This window comes from Nipponia nippon, unplaced genomic scaffold, assembly GCF_047370975.1.
Source record: "Nipponia nippon isolate SJK-2023a ecotype South Korea unplaced genomic scaffold, ASM4737097v1 scaffold_2, whole genome shotgun sequence".
Taxonomy (NCBI): domain Eukaryota; kingdom Metazoa; phylum Chordata; class Aves; order Pelecaniformes; family Threskiornithidae; genus Nipponia; species Nipponia nippon.
This window is the reverse complement of record NW_028262336.1, coordinates 129,526,889-129,545,570: the sequence shown is the minus strand read 5'-3', so window position 1 is coordinate 129,545,570 and position 18,682 is coordinate 129,526,889. Positions and strand designations below refer to the sequence as shown.

Here is an 18,682-nt window from a genome sequence, read left to right as displayed (position 1 = left end):
AATAGGAATGGCAAACAGCTCCAGGCAGCTGGTGCATTTTTTCCTTGGATACCGAAGAAGTCATCCCAAGCAGGAATCTGTTCTTAAATATTTCTTTTTACTATAATAAACAAATCTTGGAAGCCTTGAGATCAAGGAGCAAGCAAAAATGTAGAACAATAACTTATGAAAGTATGATGTTGTTTGTGCCCCTCAAAAATATTGCTGGTATTTATTACAGTAATCTTGTGATAACGTGGGGATTTTTTCCATTTAACTGTGGCCTACTTCTGCTGCTGGTTGGGTTCCTGGCTGCTTCTCAGCAGTGACAGTTTTAGGTCCTATCTGTGTAAGTGCCTTTTATTGTACTCTGGTTTGAAAGTATATTATCAAGATGGGTCTTGAGTCCAGAGCCCTAAATTTCCTCTCCTCAAGCACTGAATGTATTTTCTTGCAGGGTGAATGCCCAGCCCTGAATTATCGGGAGCGTTTCTCTCCTGTACCTCCATCTGAGCTTCTTTCCAGTGCGGCGTCTGCTCCTCATCCAGTGAAGCACCTCAACTGAATTTCCAACGATCTCTTTTCTACCTCCAGCTATGTCCTTCAGCCTCCTTGATGTGTCTTTGAGATTCACTTTCTCCATCAACTTAGGAGGCTTTGTCACCTCTTGTCTTTCAGAGGTTCTGCTTTGTTCCACCTCCGCCTTTTTGGGGGGTCCCCACTGGGGTACGTCCTTGCTCTCTTTTTGCTTCTGGTGCAGAAAATGTTATCAATAGAAACAAATTAAGCTGCTCTCTTTGAATTGAAATTTTGTGGATCTTCCTTTCCGCTTAGACTTATTTCTTCTTGATCACTACAAAATCCAACCTTTCTCATCTGTCTTTTTGCGTGCCTGGAGCTCAGGATCTTTTTCCCACAACAGTGTTTACGTCTCTTGCTCTTCTTTCTGGATTCCCATGGAAAGCACTTAAGTGCTCCATCTGCCATCAGAGCTGGTAAACTTGAAGTCATCTTTAACTCAAGACTTTATCGAGGTTACCAGCTTGCTTCTCTCTTCTTTTGTACCTCATTTCGTTCTGAAGAGTTGAATAGAACAGAACAGACTGTTTCACTTGGAAGGGACCTACAAGGGTCATCTAGTCCAACTGCCTGACCACTTCAGGGCTGGCCAAAAGTTAAAGCTTGTTGTTAAGGGCATTGTCCAAGTGCCTCTTAAACTCTGACAGGCTTGGGGCATCGACCGCCTCTCTAGGAAGCCAGTTCCAGTGTCTGACCAGCTTAAATAAAAGACCTGTGACTTGTTTTTCTCATGCTTTTTTATATTTTAGCAAAATTGTAATAGAGCATATTTCCAGGTCGAGGAGACATTTCCCATCCTTGGTTTTAACTGAATTTGAGGTAAGGTCTCCCAGAGCTTGCTGAAAAGCCTTAGAATGGGGGGCAAAAATTTCACTTTATTTTTAGAGGGGGAAATGTCTTCTTGCATTGGGGAGATACAAGCTGGTCTTAGTCACTACATATGTTCTTCCTAGTGTAGTATTTTGATGAGATGAATGAGGGCAGCTCACACAGCCTTGGGGTACTTAATTGAAAAAAAAAAAGAGCTGGGGAAATAGATGCAAGACTAATGATGGTGGATGAAGCTTTTCAGCTCTACATCATCAGTTCAGCTGCCATCCAGGCAACTGCTGGACGTGAGGATTATCGGACAAGTGGTTGTTGGCCTGTGTGAACTGCGTGGGTGCTGTTTGGAGCTTCTCTTTTTTGTACTGAAATGGGAAAGGACGCTGTATTCACGTGAAAAAAGTATTCAGTATCGTAGTCTGGTATAAAAGAGCGAAGGGAACTGGCGTGTGAGACTGGTATGAAGCAAGCAAAGGGAAATTCAGGAGGCTTTTGCTGTAAGCGCGGTATCAAATGCTGCCAGCCGCTGACTCAGTGAATGCGCCGCGACTGATTATCCACCGGCTCGTCCACTTGTTTGCCTTCCAGCTCCTACATTAACCAATAGTTAAATCATCCCTAGAAGTCCCTGGGGCTTCCTTGACTAATTGACCGCTCAAGGTGGTCCAGGTGGTTCTCTGCAGGTCCATCTGGCAGCAACTTGAACCCATCTGGCCCCGCTTTGGCCTTGGAGAAACCTCTCCTGCTTCCTGAAGGAGTTTATCCCAAAGTTGTTGCTTTCCGAAGTGTTCAAGAAACAAAGCAAGATACTGCAACTACCAGTAACTCCTGTCTGTCAGTTGTTTATAGGACAGACTGAATGACTTCTGCTGCATGACTTTTTTATCACAAGAAAATGCAGGAGCAAACGTCATCTATTGCGAGAGCCCAACTCTCATATATTTAGGAAGACTAACGCATGGTCCTAGGGAATTTGGATGTTAAAGCTTCTGGTGTGTCCCTTCAGAGCAACTCTCCAAAGTAAATGCAAAGCTGGGCATCTTCAAAAGGCATCTTGCATTTCTGTATCCACCTTTGCCAAGCGGGAGGACTTGGCATTCTCCGGGATGGGGAGACTTGGTGCATGGCATGACTTCTAATGTTGTTGGCAAATGGTACAAGTTGCATAGTATTTGGCAATGTCAGATTTAAAATTTTTTTTTAATTCCTTATTTTTAGAGAAATTTTTTGGTTTGCTCTTGCTCCTGGTGTAAATCAATAGGCTTCACAGGGAGACGTCTCCAGATACTTGCATGCATCTATGTGCGTACAAACTCTGTGCCGTTGATGTCCTCGCTATGCTTATTCAATTACTAAATACAAGCCTTTGCTTTCCTGCACCGTCAATCCAACACATTTTATCAGCAGAATGAAGGTCATTTCAATCCTTCAGGTGAACAGAAGACCTCCCCGCCTTTTCAGATCAATACTGGTGGCAAGATTATTTTTAGAAAGGGAAGGTCAAGCCCTGAAGCTGAACACCTCACAACGGCGGCAGAGTTCAGGTTTAGTCCCTGCCTTTGCTGCCTGGGGCTGGGACGATGCTCTCCCGCGCGGTACCCAACGCGACCCCACCGGCGAGGACCACTGGGTTTCCATCCAGCGTCACCCTCGTTGCGCCCGGCTCCCTATGGCTAATGCGTACAGAAAGCAGATTTATGCAGCTCATTTGCTGCCCCTGTATAGTCATTCTTAGCTCTGCATTAATGTGCTGAGCAAGTAAAACTAGTTAATGAGAGGAGGAGAAAGGAAGCTTTTTTTGTAGGTCTAATGCTCTTGTTCCTGGAAGCGGAGGGGAGTAATTAGCATTCCAGCCGAGGAACCAGTTACTATGGCAGTGCGTATTGATGAAACGCGGTTGATACAAGTGAGCTAATTCAAACCAGCCGAAGGCCATATGTTTAGCTCTGTCTTTGTTATATAACAAGTTTTCTGGTCTTTAAAAAAAAAAAAAAAAGACAACATTTCTGAGTAGAAATGACCTTCAAGGAATGGTTAAAATAAGAAAGCCGCCGGCCTTTTTGTTACCGGCACACAAACTCATTAGTTACATAAACAGGACGAAGGTTTTTAATCTCCTTTTGAAGTTATTTGCATATTTATTGAGACTTACTGTGCCTTTTTATTTGGTGTCCCACTGATCCGAAAGTGGAGGACACGCATGGCTGCAAAACCCACCACGTTTCCCTAAAGTTCATGCCAAGATAGGTTATTAGTCCTTGAGGTGGGACAAAATGGCAGAATTCAGTTTCGCTGTGAAATCGATAAACCAGGAATTTCTTGGTATTTCTATGCATGTTTTTTGTTGACTATTTGATCTTCAGATTTTTTTTTTCCTGTATTCCTTGTTACTCTTTAAAAGGAGAAAATCTTTGGGGCATTGAAATTCGTTTTGCTACAGGGAAGAAAACATGGGATTTCAGCCTTGCTGAGTGGCAAGCGACCATCATAATTTGATTTATCATCAAAGATGAGATCTCAAAGAGCGCTATTGAGGCAAATGTTTCTTCACCCTCCAAATCGCTGCAGAGAAGGGGTTTGGAGAAGTGGAACTTCATTTTGCCCCTTGCTTTGTCACGAACACCATTGCTAGACTCCACGTTCGTAGGATGGTTTCGTGAAAGTGAAGCAGGAGCCAAGATGTCCCCGCTCCTCTGCACTCCGGTGGTGCTGGTTCTCCTTGCTCAGCCTGGATGGAGTCAGTGGGTACGTAGCACCAGTTTTGAATGCTCTCTTTCATATATCCATCTCCTTTTAGGTGTATCACAGCCCTACGCATCACCTGTGCACGTATAAATGGTATCCTGCTAACTGGGGCTTCTGAAAGTTGAAGTCATATTGAAAGAAAACCCAAACAAAACCAAACGCATCACCCCCCAAATATATTTTGTTAACCACGTATTGCCAGGATGGAAATTCTATAGGCTACAGGTTGCAGAAGGTGCTACGGACAGCACGGAGTGTAATAATTAAATTGCACAGTGCACCTGAACGTGGGCTATTGCGGTGATTAATTTTAAATGCTGTCCTGTAATTATAATCAAACTAGGTTTCTCTGCAGAAACCTTTGTGCGCAAGCAGCAAGGAGCTGTTATGCATTATTGACTCCGGAGTAGCTGGAAGAAATTCAAAACATCTTCATATAAATTACATTTTGGTCATGGTCTGCTCATCCACACTGGCTTTGCAGGCACAAGCTCCCCCTCCTCGAATGCAGCTCCCGGCTATAATGGCATCTCTGCCTCTCGGCCCCCTTTTGTGACCGTGCCTTTGCTGTTCCCTATCCCCACCGAGAAGGTTTCCTCCAGCACACCAGCGACGCAGTTGGGGTTCCTCATCCCCAACCCCACTTAGATCCCATCAAAGAGGCGCATCCATCACGTGCTCTCTAGCAGCATCTGTCCCCGGCTCCCTAAATTCGGCATGTAGCTGATGGAGATGAAGAGAGACCACAGTGCTGTGCTGGGAAGCGCTTTGCCCGCCTTCCCCCAGGCCTGGCATGGACTGCAGCTTTGATGAAACTTGTACTTGGTCTTACGTCCTCGCATACCTGCCTCACCGCATCCCCTAGCTTTTTCTCAGGGTTATGCTGCCACGGGTGCTTTTTGCTGCCTTTTTCCCTTTTGTAGTATTTCTGGTTTACCCCAGTTAAGGCAAAAAGTAATTCGGGGGAAAATTAATTCAATAACTCCACAATGCGTTTAATTTTTTGCTGCGTAGCCCCATCAACAGAAGGGCTGCCAGAAGGGGGATGTGGAGGGGGGGAAGCAGCAAACTGCACCGAGGATGCACCTTGGAGATGGTGCTGCTGTAACCTAAGCGTCTCGACCGACCGTAATTTCAAAGCTCTGGCTTCTGGGGATACACTCGCTTGTACGCTGCCTCGGCTGCTTTTAAATTTTCATTTTACTTATTCGTTTGGCTGTACCACTCGCCGACGGAAACCTGGAGGGGATTCCGGAGCATGTTCCCTAGTCCTGAACAAGCTGGGTACCCTCCAGCCAGCGACGTGAGCCCCAGCCTGTTCTCACCGAGCCGAAGGGACGGTCGCCGCTGCGTTGTGGTTAACTCGGGAACGAGCCCTCTCTCTTCCACATTCTGTTTTTCAAAGTGAGAGCATCCTCACATCTACATCGCTCTCTCCCCATGTCTTACGCTGGTGCCGGGATCATCTCAGCATCAAAGAGCCACTTCCAGTTTTCTTACTGAAATATCTCTGCACGTTTATCAAGTACTTTCTGTCATCCTTAAGATCTTTCTTTATTATTTTCTTAGGTAGGAATAAGGAACTGGTGCAGGCTCTGTCATGTGTTGATTTGGGCAAATGTTCCTAATAAAACATTCATAATATTGTGCTCTTTTACAAGTAAAATGGTGGCCTACGCACTTTTACGAGCTAGGCTGTACTAGTCGTTGCAGAAAATATATGCTCATTTAATGCGTTGCAATAAAGAGCCCTTTATAGAGTGGGATTTTTTTATAGTTTATTCATTTCTATTTATGTAGAATCCACTTGAGAATCCGCGAGCCTTTTGCTTATTCAACCTTTTTTGACTGTTTTGCCACGTCTCTCCCATCGAGGGGATATTACAAGGTACTTAATATTTATTTATTTGATGAGCATTGCCAAGGCCCTTTGCTGTTGTAATAATATACGGCCTCAAGCTGCGGCAGGGGAGGTTTAGGTTGGATATTAGGAAAAACTTCTTCACCGAAAGGGTGGTCAAGCATTGGAACAGGCTGCCCAGGGCAGGGGCTGAGTCCCCATCCCTGGAGGGATTTAAAAGCTGGGGAGATGTGGTGCTTGGGGACATGGTTTAGTGGTGGCCTTGGCAGTGCTGGGTTAACGGTTGGACTCGATGATCTTAAGGGCCTTTTCCAACCTTAACGATTCTATGATTCTAATATCCTCTAGCTTGTTGCGGCAGCTTGTTGATGCTGGTGGATGAATGTGGTTGTGGTGGGGTTTCGTAGCTGGGGAAGGGAGATGGGGAGGGTTGCAACAAGCCCTTTGATGGGCCGGTGTGCCATCAGGTTTAAAACCCATGTCCTATGGTTAAACCACACTTTTAAGCCTCGTCCTGCTTAGCAGGTCTTGCTTTTTGGTCCTCCAGGACTCTGCTGCACCGGGGAGAGGATCAGATGAAAGTGCTGTCATTAATGCATGCCTTATATGACACATTTTTGCAGTTTTTGAACAAAACTCCACACTTCTGTTCCGTAGGAACCGTATTAATTTACTTTCAGGAAACGTTTGCCTGACTCTTAAATATTTTCCCTCTTTTTTTAATCATTGGCCAATTTATTGCAGGGCTGAAGTAGATGTCGGAACTGTATTTGATTTAAAGCAGGCTTGCAAACTTAGTGCATATCATAAAAAAATGAGATGTTTATAGATCTTATTCTATTTGATGGGAATACACCTGGCTTTCCAGGGTAGGCGCATGCTATGCCTAAAGCCAAGGCTTTAGAGATAAAACGTGACACTGGGATGCCTGACTAATCTCATGGAGGGATGCTGTGATGAGATAACGAACTCGGGAATGGTTATTATTGTTAGGAGGAGGGATGTTGCAGGGCACAGGCTGCCAAAAGCACCCGATAACGTCCTGCGAGGGTGGCATCTACGGGTCCTGTCCCGCTGGCACCTGCCAGGCTTTTCTGTGCGTATCAGAGGATAAATTAATGTTCCTAATTGCCACGTGAAAAAACCCCAAAGGTCAGATATGTTATCCTAGATGTGGTTCCTTCAAAGCCAGGCGTTCCCGGCGGAGCGACGCCCTGCAAGGGCAGGCGGGGAGTTTTCAGGAGGCTTCCTTTGCAAGCAATTCACGATTTCAGGGATTCGGTAGGAGCTGCTCGTCAGTGTGACGACGTACGTTTCTGTCCCTTCCTATAGCACCTATACGACCGTTTCAGGGCGCTTAGCATCGTGTGGTGGCCGTGCCTCCTGCCTTGCAGCTATTATTGCCTCCAGTGCCGTACCCATGCTGCAAGACCGACAGCCTCCTTATCTTTTAATCCCATAGACTTAATTTTTTCCTTCTGTGCTTATGTATTTACGTGACCCTTTATAAATATTGTATAAAACATTAATTTTTTTCTGTTTGAACAAATAGTCAGGATTCTGTTAAAGAACAGGGCACAACATAGTTTTAAAAATTAAATAGAGCGTTATAAATCGGCTTTCTTCCTTTAAAAACATTTCAGGTGTATTCACCAGGATGTGGAAAACCAAGGACAACGTATCACAGCGTAAAAAAGAAAGAGAAATCTTTGCAGTCAATAATGATTTGGGGAGGAAAGTAAAGATAATTTTATTGGGGCAAATAAATCGGTTTTTCTTCCAGTCTGGGACTTGGGTAGCCGGCATCTGTAGTTATTCTGCCCAGAGGGTTTAGGAGAATCCCTCTCCGTTGGTCCTTAAGCACTGCTTCAGCAGCTTTCCCAGGGCTTCCTTGAGGTCTCGGCTCCGGGTTTGGGTTCCTGCATCACCCCAATTTGTCCCCATTCCTCACTCCCAGTTCTGCCTACGTCTTTTCCCGCCTCTTCAGCCTGGGCTGTGGCAGTGGTGTTAGGCTTAATTTGGCAAACAAACGGAAAACATAAAAATAATTCCATTCAGCTTGAATAATAATTAATATTTATTCTTTTCTAAACACTGCGTTTGCCTGCCAGCCAGTCTGGTTGCATTTAATACAAATTATTTCATTCAACCCCAAATGTTTAATTTCAGTCATTTATGAGAGAATTAAAGGAAACAAAGAGTGAAGAGAGGTGCTAATTTTCCCCTTCATCCCAGTAGTCCCAGGATTATGGGTTTTTTTCAGGATTTGGAAGAACCAGTTTCAGTTCTGCCTGAGAAGGTTTGAACCTGTACGCTCTTGTTTCAAGAGTGATCACAAGGTTTTAAGGATATTTTGGGATGCTTTTCCTATTTATTTATAATCCCGTTCCATTTTGCATTAATGCTGGAGTGGGACCAGAGTCCAAAGGAATGTCCTAACCAGCAGGTTCGGCCCTCAGTATATTTTTCCAGTTGAAATCATCCTATAAATTTGAAGGAGAGTCACTGAATAATTCAGGTTGGAAAGGACCTCTGGAAGTCATCAGGTCCAGCTTGAGTCAGGTTGCTCAGAGCCTTGTCCGGTTGACAGAAGTTAATGAAATGTTTTCGAATGATTGAAGCCACATGCTTTGGCAGGTTTGCAAATTACGCTGAAAAAAAAGTTCTCCTGACTCTCTTGCCAGTTTTTGAAAGGACAGGACCTTCAGAGGATCCAGGACGTAAAGCGCTCGCTCCTGGAGGCTGGAAAGATGACAGAGCTTTGAACGAACGTAGTTCAAGGGAAAGGTGGGGAATGGGAAAGCTCAAGGCTTTAGCTCGGATACACGTGCTTCCATATACGTTAGCTGGCAGGTGTGGTACGTATGGCGTGCGCGAGATGCCCGGCCGAGATGAGCCTGCGCTTCTGGGGTCAAGGCTGGCTGGAGACTCTTGCCATGGAAGTGCCTTGCGGGGCCTTTCTCTTCGCTGTTACCTGTGTGGATTATTTCAGATTATTCTCAGCGCTGACTTGATTTCCCGGCAGCTTGAAGGCTTTATTAGAACAGAACAGACTGTTTCAGCTGGAAGAGACCTGCAAGGGTCATCTAGTCCAGCTGCCTGACCGTTTCAGGGCTGGCCAAAAGTTAAAGCTTGTTGTTAAGGGCATTTTCCAGATGCCTCTTAAACAGTGACAGGCTTGGGGCATCGACCACCTCTGTAGGAAGCCTCCTCCAGGGTTTGACCAACCCGTCCCAGTCCTTTTTTATCTTAATATACTGTTGGACATGTCTTACCTCAACGTTGAGCAGTGACTTTCCTCCCTCTCTCTTTCTAGATGCTGAGGCGGTGTGTACAGAAATGTTCATTTTATTGCTGGTTTGTTTTTTTTTTTTTTTTCCTTCCCCCTCTGTTCGTATTTGAGCCCTGCAGCGCTTTGGCTGGAGCTGACCTCGGGGAGCAGGGAATAGGTTGGGCACCGTGGATATCAAACAGCAGCACCTTCAAACCTGGCCCCGTTATCTCCTCACTGGCAGGACCAAAATCTTCCTTTCAGTCCTTACAGGCTTTTATGGAAAATTTTATGGCTTTTATGGAAAGATTCGGCATCCTTTGCTGCACTCTCAGTCTGAACGCTGGGTTTCTTGATTTATTTTTTGAGTGTGTGTGTTTTGTTTTTTTTTCCCCAAAGTTTACAGGATCTGTGGACACAAAGCTTTTGCAGCTGGTGCTGCTTTGTCAATGGATTTCCACATCCTCCCAAATTCAGGATGATGAATCACCCGTCAGAAACAGGAAAGGAGTAGCAGCACCGTCTCATCCGAAACACGGCCCTATTCATACCGAAGCCTTATGATGCTGCACGTTATGGGCGATGAACATTACATTGTTTTGTTTTCCTAGAATGTGCAATTAGCGGAGATATAAAAAACGGGTGCCGCTCACAGTTTCTTTGATAGCGGGATGAGAGAATAACAGCTGAGAGAAGGTGAGAAAAGCAGGAGGTTCTCCTAGGGGCATCTCAGCTCCTCTGAGCTGGGACCCATCTCTGCTTTCCAGCTGAGCACGCTTCCTATGAGCCCATTGCCCAACGATTTTTGTCACTTAACTCAGTCCAAGGCACGTTTTATGATTATTAGGGTAAATATGTATCATTTAGCAAAAGTTCAGCTCAGTTTGCTTCCTGGAAAGCTGGCCAAGTCTTGCAGTTGAGCTAGTCTGTACTTTATTTCCTAATGAAATGACATTCTTGATGGGAAGCAAAGTGTGAACCAAAAAAAGCAGATGATGACCGTGTCATCTCCCTGTATTGTCTGTCCCAAGTAAAAGGCTAAAGCAGTGCAGTGTGATATGCTCTCTTGTATTAAATGTTGCACAAATTAAGAAGAATAATTAGGAAGTGCCATCTGCTTCTGTTAAAAATGCACATACAGCGAGTAGTGAACGTGTCCCTGTCAGGTCACAGTTTCTCCTTCCTTGCCTGCGTATATTCCCCTTAGTCTCTAACTTGATTTTCACAAGGTAAAATGGGAAAGGTAATTAACAAAAAAAGAAGTCTGATTGCACCCTGGAACAAGCATATACTGGTGCACACTGGTGGGATCTTTAGTTTTCTGACCAGACTTCTGCTACGTATTCAATTTATTGCATGTGTACAACTCAACCCTTGGGAAGCAAAGACCTTCTTGAATATTCATTGAATAAGTCCTTCTGACGTCCCGAACTTGCATACCTAATCAGGTGATATATTTACTCCCTTAATCCCTCCTGACCTCCTTCCATATGTAAATTACACAATTTGAAAGCATATACTTAGCACCGGATGGGAGATCCAGCTGATTACTCTTACACTAATTGCACAGCCTCTTCCCAAAATTCCCTGGAAGAATCCTCAATCTTAAGTCTCGCTTGGCCGTGCTATGCCCTTGACCGCTAATAAATCAGTTTTAGCCCATTTCTGTTTCCTTTGAAAGGAACCTGCATCTACATTTTCTTTAATCTCCTGAAAGCCTGCGCGAATTACACCAAAAGGCTTTTTGGAAAATTGCTTGAAAGCATTATCAAACAGGTAAGATACCAACTCACGATCGCGCTAATCTGTTGGAGCTCTCTCCTTTTAATTCCTTTGCGAAACATTGAGGGGCTGTTCCAGTAAGTTTCCCTAGACATCCCTAATGCCATCATTTATTTAATATGATCAAATGGCATCCCTTGCTATATGTAAAGCAAATTTAGTTGAGCAGGAGGAAGGCTCTCAAAAGCAAACCAGTCTTTTGGGTGTCAGAGTGATGAGAGCAGGAATAATAATAAAAATGAACGATGCCGTCGCTTCCTTTTCTAAACTTTCCGTTTATTCTATGGCTCTAAAGTGAAAATTACGGTGATATTCTTTAGGGTTGATTTTATTCAAATAGCACTGATTGGGTTGCTCTCCTGTTGTGATTTTAATCCAGCTTGGTTTGTTAATTTGTATCTTGCCCCTTTGGGACTGCTTGGTGTTCGGCAAGAAATTTGTCAAGGTCTGTCCTCACAAACGTGCCTGACGGTGGTCAGGGAGCAGAGCTGCTGTGGGTTTCGGAGAAGACCCGTCGTTTTGTCTTGCGTCGGTCTTGAATTAGGAAGACACTCAAGCTCAAATGCATCCCTGTTCAGGTAAAAATGCAGCATGGACTTAATGCCGTACAAGAACATTTGTTCTTTATGGACGTTTATACGTTACAGCACGAGAGCAAACTCTTTCACTCTGTTCAACTCATGTAAGTACGATACTTGGATTTGGGCTTAATAATCAGAAAACCAACCTAAAACCAGAATGCGTTTCAGAATAAATGGCTCGTACAGGTTATGTATGGCGGCCCTGGAAGCCGTAGTGTGTTTGTTAGTGCAGGACATCTCAGGGGCAGGAGCCTCTAGAGATGAAAGGAGAGCCCACAACTGATGTTTATCCCCGTTCTGTTTCCTACCTCCACTTGCGTCGTGTTTAACGGTGCGTTTTGGATATGACCGTGATGGGCATCTGGGCTGGTGGATCTTGCCTAGCGCTTCCCAACACGTAGGCTTTGTTATGATGGAGGAGTTGGCTGAAGAATTACCAGCTCTTGGGTCTCACCACCCTTTCTGCTGAAGATCATATTCGTGAGAAAGTGCTGGGCTCCATATCATTCCACAAATGAAACTTAAAAATTAAAATATCTACTCAAAATCATGCCAATGCATATTCAACTTAGTGTCCTGTAAATAAATCTTAAAAAAAGGGGGCCAAAACGATGTCAGCTGAGGAGCTGGATTCATCTCACCTGTCTTTAGGGGGTGTCAGGATAGAGGGTCTACACGTTAGCCCCTCACCACAGGCTCTCCCTTGAGAGAAACAGAGATTTCTTCAGTGTTCCTCATCTCAGCAAATGTAGAACTATTCTGAGTTGTGATGAATCCCTTCCCCCATAATTAATTAAATGTAACTGATTCATTTCTGTCAAATATATTGGAGATAAAGGTGGGCGAACCTCTGTATAATAACTGATTGTAGACCTCTGTATGATGCTATTTAACTTGGCAAGCCTGTTCCTCAGTGCTAATTTTAATAACCAAAAATTAAAAAAAAAAAAACAACAAACCTGCAAAAAGATGCACAGGAGACAAAGTGGTTGTGGGGCGATCGGTGCATGTTGAGATTTGGACTAAAAATGCCACGTCTCAAGCTACTTCAGGCAAGTTTTTGCTGTCATGGAAAATGAATTCAGCACTGACACTGATTTTATTATACACTCCAGTAAAACAGGTTATTGAATTACATAAGTTATACATAGTTATAGTAGACAGATACTATAGGAAGTACAGTACTTTTTTTCTTTTTCACTCTTATGAGTGAAAATTTTAAGCTAGAATCATTTTTTGATGCCCTTAATCATGAGAATGGTCACAACAACCCCAGGCACCGCTGCAGGCGTGGGGAGGAGCGGCTGGGAGCTGCCCGGCGGGAAAGGGCCTGGGGGTGCTGGTCGACAGCCGCTGAACATGAGCCAGCAGTGTGCCCAGGTGGCCAAGAGGGCCAGTGGCATCCTGGCTTGTATCAGGACCGGTGTGGCCAGCAGGAGCAGGGCAGGGATGGTCCCCCTGTGCTGGGCACTGGGGAGGCCGCCCCTCGAATGCTGTGCTCAGCGCTGGGCCCCTCACCCCAAGGCGGCCATGGAGGGGCTGGAGCGTGGCCAGAGCAGGGCAGCGAGGCTGGGGCAGGGGCTGGAGCCCAAGGCTGGGGAGGAGCGGCTGGGGGAGCTGGGGGGGCTCAGCCTGGAGAAGAGGAGGCTGAGGGGAGCCCTCATCGCTCTCTGCAACGGCCTGAAAGGAGGCTGGAGCCGGGGGGGTCGGTCTCTTCTCCCCAGGAACAAGCGATGGGACGAGAGGGAACGGCCTCAAGCTGCGCCAGGGCAGGTTTGGGTTGGGTATTGGGAAAAACTTCTTCCCCGAAAGGGCTGTCAGGCCCTGGCCCAGGCTGCCCAGGGCAGGGGCTGAGTGCCCATCCCTGGAGGGATTTAAAAGAAGGGCAGATGTGGTGCTTCAGGACATGGTTTAGTGGTGGCCTTGGCAGTGATAGGTTAACGGCGCATGACCCTTTGTATCTTTTTAGGGATGTGGTTTAGTGATGGACTTGGCAGTGCTGGGTTAACGGTTGGCCTTGATGATCTTAAAGGTCTTTTCCAACCTAAACAATTCTGTGATCCTATGATTCTGTCTTCATGCTCAGCTGAGATGTAGGGACACTGAGATACAGCTTCTTTGCCAGGCGGTACCCTTAACCGCAGTCAGAGCATCTCCTCTTCTGCCAATGGTCACATAAAATAATCCTGACTGTTTTGTACCTGCTTCCAAGACATGATTACCAGGCAGAGAGCAGTTTTAATTTTCTACTAAAAAAAGACTGCGATTCTTTGTACTAGGAAAGGATAAATGCCATGCAAGAAGCTGGTGTCACCTGCAGGTTGCAAGATGGCTGGTCTGGGTGCAAGCGGTACATAAACGCCTGGTGCAAGCTGCTCTTGGGACACGCCCGATAAAAGTTTCAGTAAGGAACTGAAATATTTAACTAGCTTGATTTAGGACAAGAGGGAACGGCCTCAAGCTGCGCCAGGGCAGGTTTGGGTTGGGTATTAGGAAAAACTTCTTCCCCAAAGGGCTGTCAGGCCCTGGCCCAGGCTGCCCAGGGCAGGGGCTGAGTCCCCGTCCCTGGGGGGATTTAAAAGCCGGGGAGATGTGGTGCTTGGGGACATGGTTTAGCGGTGCATTTTCATGCACCAGGAGCTGAAGACTCAATCGCGCAGAATTCAGTGAAGTATGTGATAGGTAAAAGAAATGTTTGCTGATTTGTCAGCCCTTGTGAAAGTGGGATGAAAATCAAGAGACGTATCAACAGGCGTCCGAGTGGGAACCTAGGAGAAAGTGGTGCACGTAGTTTGAGGATGAAGAGAGGTGTCACATTCAGTACTGTAAAGAAGGGGAGAGAGAGAGAAAACAAGGAATTCAGGCAAAAATACAAAGACCAAAACCTCAATAGTAGTTTTCAGGGTCATATTTCTAATTCTGGTCAAAAGATCAGTGACATCATATGTGTGTGAGGAACGTGTATTAAAGCAGGCAGCGAGGCAGGAAGGGTCTTACGTGACGAAGCAGCCAACGTATTGCATCGGTGCGTCCTCTGGCTCTCCGTAGAAGAGCATGACAAGGCACGTAAACCATGCCAGGTATAACGTGAGATGGAAGTTTGGAAGAAAGATAAGGCATTGAAGTTGCGAAAACCTAAATGAGGTATGTTTGTGCCGTTTATAAAACTTCTGTGCTATTGCAGTAGCTTTAGGAGGACTTTTTGATTCTGCTGAAGCTCTTCAGATCTTCACTTTCATGTTCTTTTTCATAATCTCTTTCTCTTGTGATATACCAACACCAAAAAGATCTTGCCAAGCTGTCTGAAACCATAAAAAAAGAAGCTGCCCTGTTTATTGACCTCTGCTTGAAAGCTGGAAACCATACTTCATTTCCTTAGATGTTTTCCTCATTTCACCTCCTATATTATTATAATCATGTGTCTTTCAAGCGTGGGACAAGCTGAGAGCCTAAGAATTGCCAGTCTGGAGCAGGTCCTCACGGTCCACCTGGTTCCTTCTCCTCTCCACGGCAGGACCAGCACCCAATGCTGCAGAGAGGCACAAGACCTCCACAACGAGAAGACAGGGAGGATTCTTCCTTTCTCGTCTCCAGGTGCATGGCTGTTAAGTCCCCTCACAAGTTCTGTTAGTTTGGTTTAAGCTGTCTGATGTGAAATCTCTTAACTCCTTCTATGATGGATGTATTCTATACTAATTATTGTCCCGGATACGTTGGATACGTACTAAATTTTTGGCATCAGTGACGTTGATAAGGACTTCCATGAACAAGTATTTCTTATACCTGGTTTGGTATTAATGACGTTTTATTTTCCTTAAATGGTGCCTCGTTCATTTTGTGCCAGACTGGGAATGTCCTGGCCCGTCCTTCCCTCCTCTTCTCCCTGCCTCCTCTCTGTAGGCCATTGCTTACATTTCATCTTTCTGTTACATCTTTCTTTCTCATCTCCTTTTGAAAGTGAACTGCCCTCCCTAATCCCCGTTGGTTTGGCAATGCTCCTTTCGAGCTGGAGAGCCCGGCACCATGCGGAGCATCCAGAGGAGAGCGAAGCACTGCTTAACAGAGAGGCGTTGCCCTGCTCTCCGCGTTCTCCCTGCCTTCCCTTACGCGGCGGGATACCTTATTTGCTTTCCTGGACCCCAGTTGCTCATTGAGCAGATGTTTCTCTTCATCCTGGCACTGTTAGCACCAGTCCCTTTCCTGAGTGGATATAGTTCATTTAATACTTTAGATGTTTTTTTTTTTTTCCCCCACTATGTATTATTTTATACTTATCAGTAGTGGATTTTATTGGTTGTCATTTTGCTTATTCACCAAACTTGGTACAGGTTTTTTTTTTCCCCTTAAATTCCTTGCGGTCCTCTCTGGTCTGGCTAGTGTTGTTAATACATTTTACTAGCAGGTTTTCTTACTACTCACTTTTCATTATTAATACATATATCAAACAATTGTTAATGGCTTTTCATTTTTCTTCCATAAGTTAAGAGAGGAGTGGTGTTGCAGTGAATTAATACAAAATAAATCATGGAGCCTCCTCCGCGAGCCAGGGGAGCTGGCGGGGGATATTTTTACCTTTCCCAAGTCTCACGAGCCAGCCCTCCCTTGTGCCCACAGGGCAGCACGTCGGTTTTAATGTGCATCATTGCTGGCTTTGATGAAGGGCTGCAACCTTCCCCCTCGCCGTCCCTGGCCGCTATCACTGAATCAGGACAACGAGACCAAACGTCCTTTCTTGGCTGTTTAATGCTGACCGTTGTTATCGACGCCTTTATCACAGCAACAGCGCAAATCAGTTCCAGTGGGAGACAGAAAGTACACCCTGTCCAGGACACCGAGCCCGGGTCAGTTCAGGCAACCAGGCTTTTTCCCCCGTTGTTTAAACTGGCAGTGAGCTGATATCTTTTAATTGAAGAGCCCAGCGATAGCAGCAGCGTGCGTGCTGGAACATTTGGTGGCTGGACCCTCCGGGAGGCGATGAGGATGCTGCGGAGGGCAGATGCTCGCGCGTGCGCCTGAGCATTCATCACCTCCTTCCAGCATGTTTGGAGTCTGCTCTTCTACCCTTGTTGTGTGTGTCTTTCCTTTATCCCCTGCCAAAGGATTTATTTGAATGCATTCTTATTTCACTATCTTTTTTTTTTTTTTCTTCCTGCTAGACTGTCTATACTTGATTTGCAGTTAATTTTCCAGAGTACGTGCAGCTTCTTGGACAGGGAGAAAAAAATCTTCTGATGTACGGTTCTTGCATTGAATCATAAAGCTCCATTTCGTGTCATTTTCTGGCAAATGTAATTCACTGTGGGAATTATGTTTGTGGTTCAGATCCTTGGGTGTAAGACAGCTCTTTCCTATAAATCATTAGCAAACAGTACAGAAGCTCTGTCTCTGATTGACAGCTCAGTCCGTATGTCATTACTCCACTCCAGTTTATTTACCTTTTTCATTAAGCTTAGGTATAAAACTGCCCTCATAAAAAAAATAAAGTAAATTAGCTTCAACAGGAATGATTAAAGCTATTACCATATTCTAATTTATCACCTATTACCAGACAAACGAGCGCACTCTGACTTTGTGCTCTCCCTCCACCACGCTCTTCACTGCCAGCATTACTTCTAATAACAGAAGGTACTTGACGCCACTTAGAGCACAGCGCCCAAAATGAATCCGGCACCTCTTAGCATCCAAATTCAGGTGAAAAATAGGCCTGCTATCTCATATGTATTTCATAGAAAGCCATGCTTGTTGTAATGGCAAGTATGGAGCAAAAAGATACCATTTCAGGGGAGAGAAGACAGAAGCAGCAGGAACTGAAGTGCAGGAGAGGAACAGAGAAAGCATAAAATAGCAATTATTAAATAATTCTGTGTCAGAAACTCTCTGGCTAATATATTAAATCCTAGAATAATTTAGTTTGGAAGGGCTCTCTGCAGATCTTTTTTCCTCAGCCCCTGGCTCAAATCAAAGCCAACTTCAAAGTTAGATGTAGAGTCATATCCAATTGAGTTTCAAATTTAGCCAAGAAAGGATATTTCCATCCCCTCTCTGGGCCCCTGTTCCACCCTCCCTGTGGATGTATTTTCTCCCAATATTGAGTTGAATTTTCCTTGCAGCAACTTGTGCCCATTGCACTTCATGCTTTTGCTGTGCCCCTCCAAGTAGAGCATGGCTCCGTCTTCCTTCTAACCCCCCAGCAGGTAGCTGCAGATGGCATCAAGGTCTCCAACTTGCCTTCTCCTCTTCTGGCTGAGCAAACCCAGCTCCCCTCACACTTTGTATCCTCCAAGCCTTGGGAGTGCCAGTTTGACTACAAACCACCCTTATTACCCTTCCAGTCTGATGATCCAGCCAGTTTTCCACCCATCCAGTCATTATTTCCCTGGTCCTGGGGGAGGCCATGCTGAGAGACGTGCTGTGGTCAGGGTAAACAACATCCGCGGCTTTCCCGTCAGCTGCTGAGCCAGTCGTCTCATTAATGAAGGCAGTCAGGGTAGTCTGGGCATGATTTGTGCTTCACAAATCCATGGTGGCTGTTCCCAGTGACTTTCTTATCCTTCACATGCCTGGTTATGGTCTCCAGAAGGATTTGCTTCATGAACTCCTGGGTAGGGAGGTGAGGCTGACTGGGCTGGCATTCCCCTCTTCGTCCTCTTCGCCCTTCCTGAAGGCAGGTGTGATGTTTCCCTTTCTCAATCACCAGGGACCTTCCCCATCGCCATGACCGTTCAGAGATGACAGAGAGTGGCAGTGACATCAGCCAGCTCCCTTGGCACCCTCAGATACATCTCGTCTGGCACTATGGGCTCGTGTATGTCCAGGTTGCTGAAGTGGTCCGTAACTCATCTGTCCTCTATCAGCAGTTGTACTTCACTCTTTCAGACTCTGCCAAGATAGCCTGCTCTCAGGCACATGGGAGCAGAGCTAGCCGATAAAGACAAAGCAAAGAAGGAGCTGAATTATCGCAGTCTTTTCTGTGTCCTTTGCTGCCAGGTCCCTTGCCTCCTCCTTCAGCGGGCCCACGTTTCCCTTAGTTCTCCTTTTGCTGCCAATGTACCTGCAGAA

The 18,682-nt window shown here is 45.5% G+C and overlaps 1 protein-coding gene across 6 annotated transcripts in view; it reads left to right on the top strand.

Moving 5' to 3' along the window:
- Positions 1 to 18,682, top strand: part of FAM168A (family with sequence similarity 168 member A) — a 215,274-nt gene that overhangs the window by 127,530 nt on the left and 69,062 nt on the right. Inside the window, exon 4 of one of the 6 annotated variants that reach the window (XM_087756783.1) lies at positions 4,181 to 5,783. The exons of the other annotated variants lie outside the window; for them this stretch is intronic. Coding sequence (XP_087612909.1) covers positions 4,181 to 4,253 — 73 coding nt within the window. The 3' untranslated portion in view covers positions 4,254 to 5,783. Of the gene's footprint in view, positions 1 to 4,180; positions 5,784 to 18,682 lie in introns of those variants that run through there. 6 annotated transcript variants of the gene reach the window in all.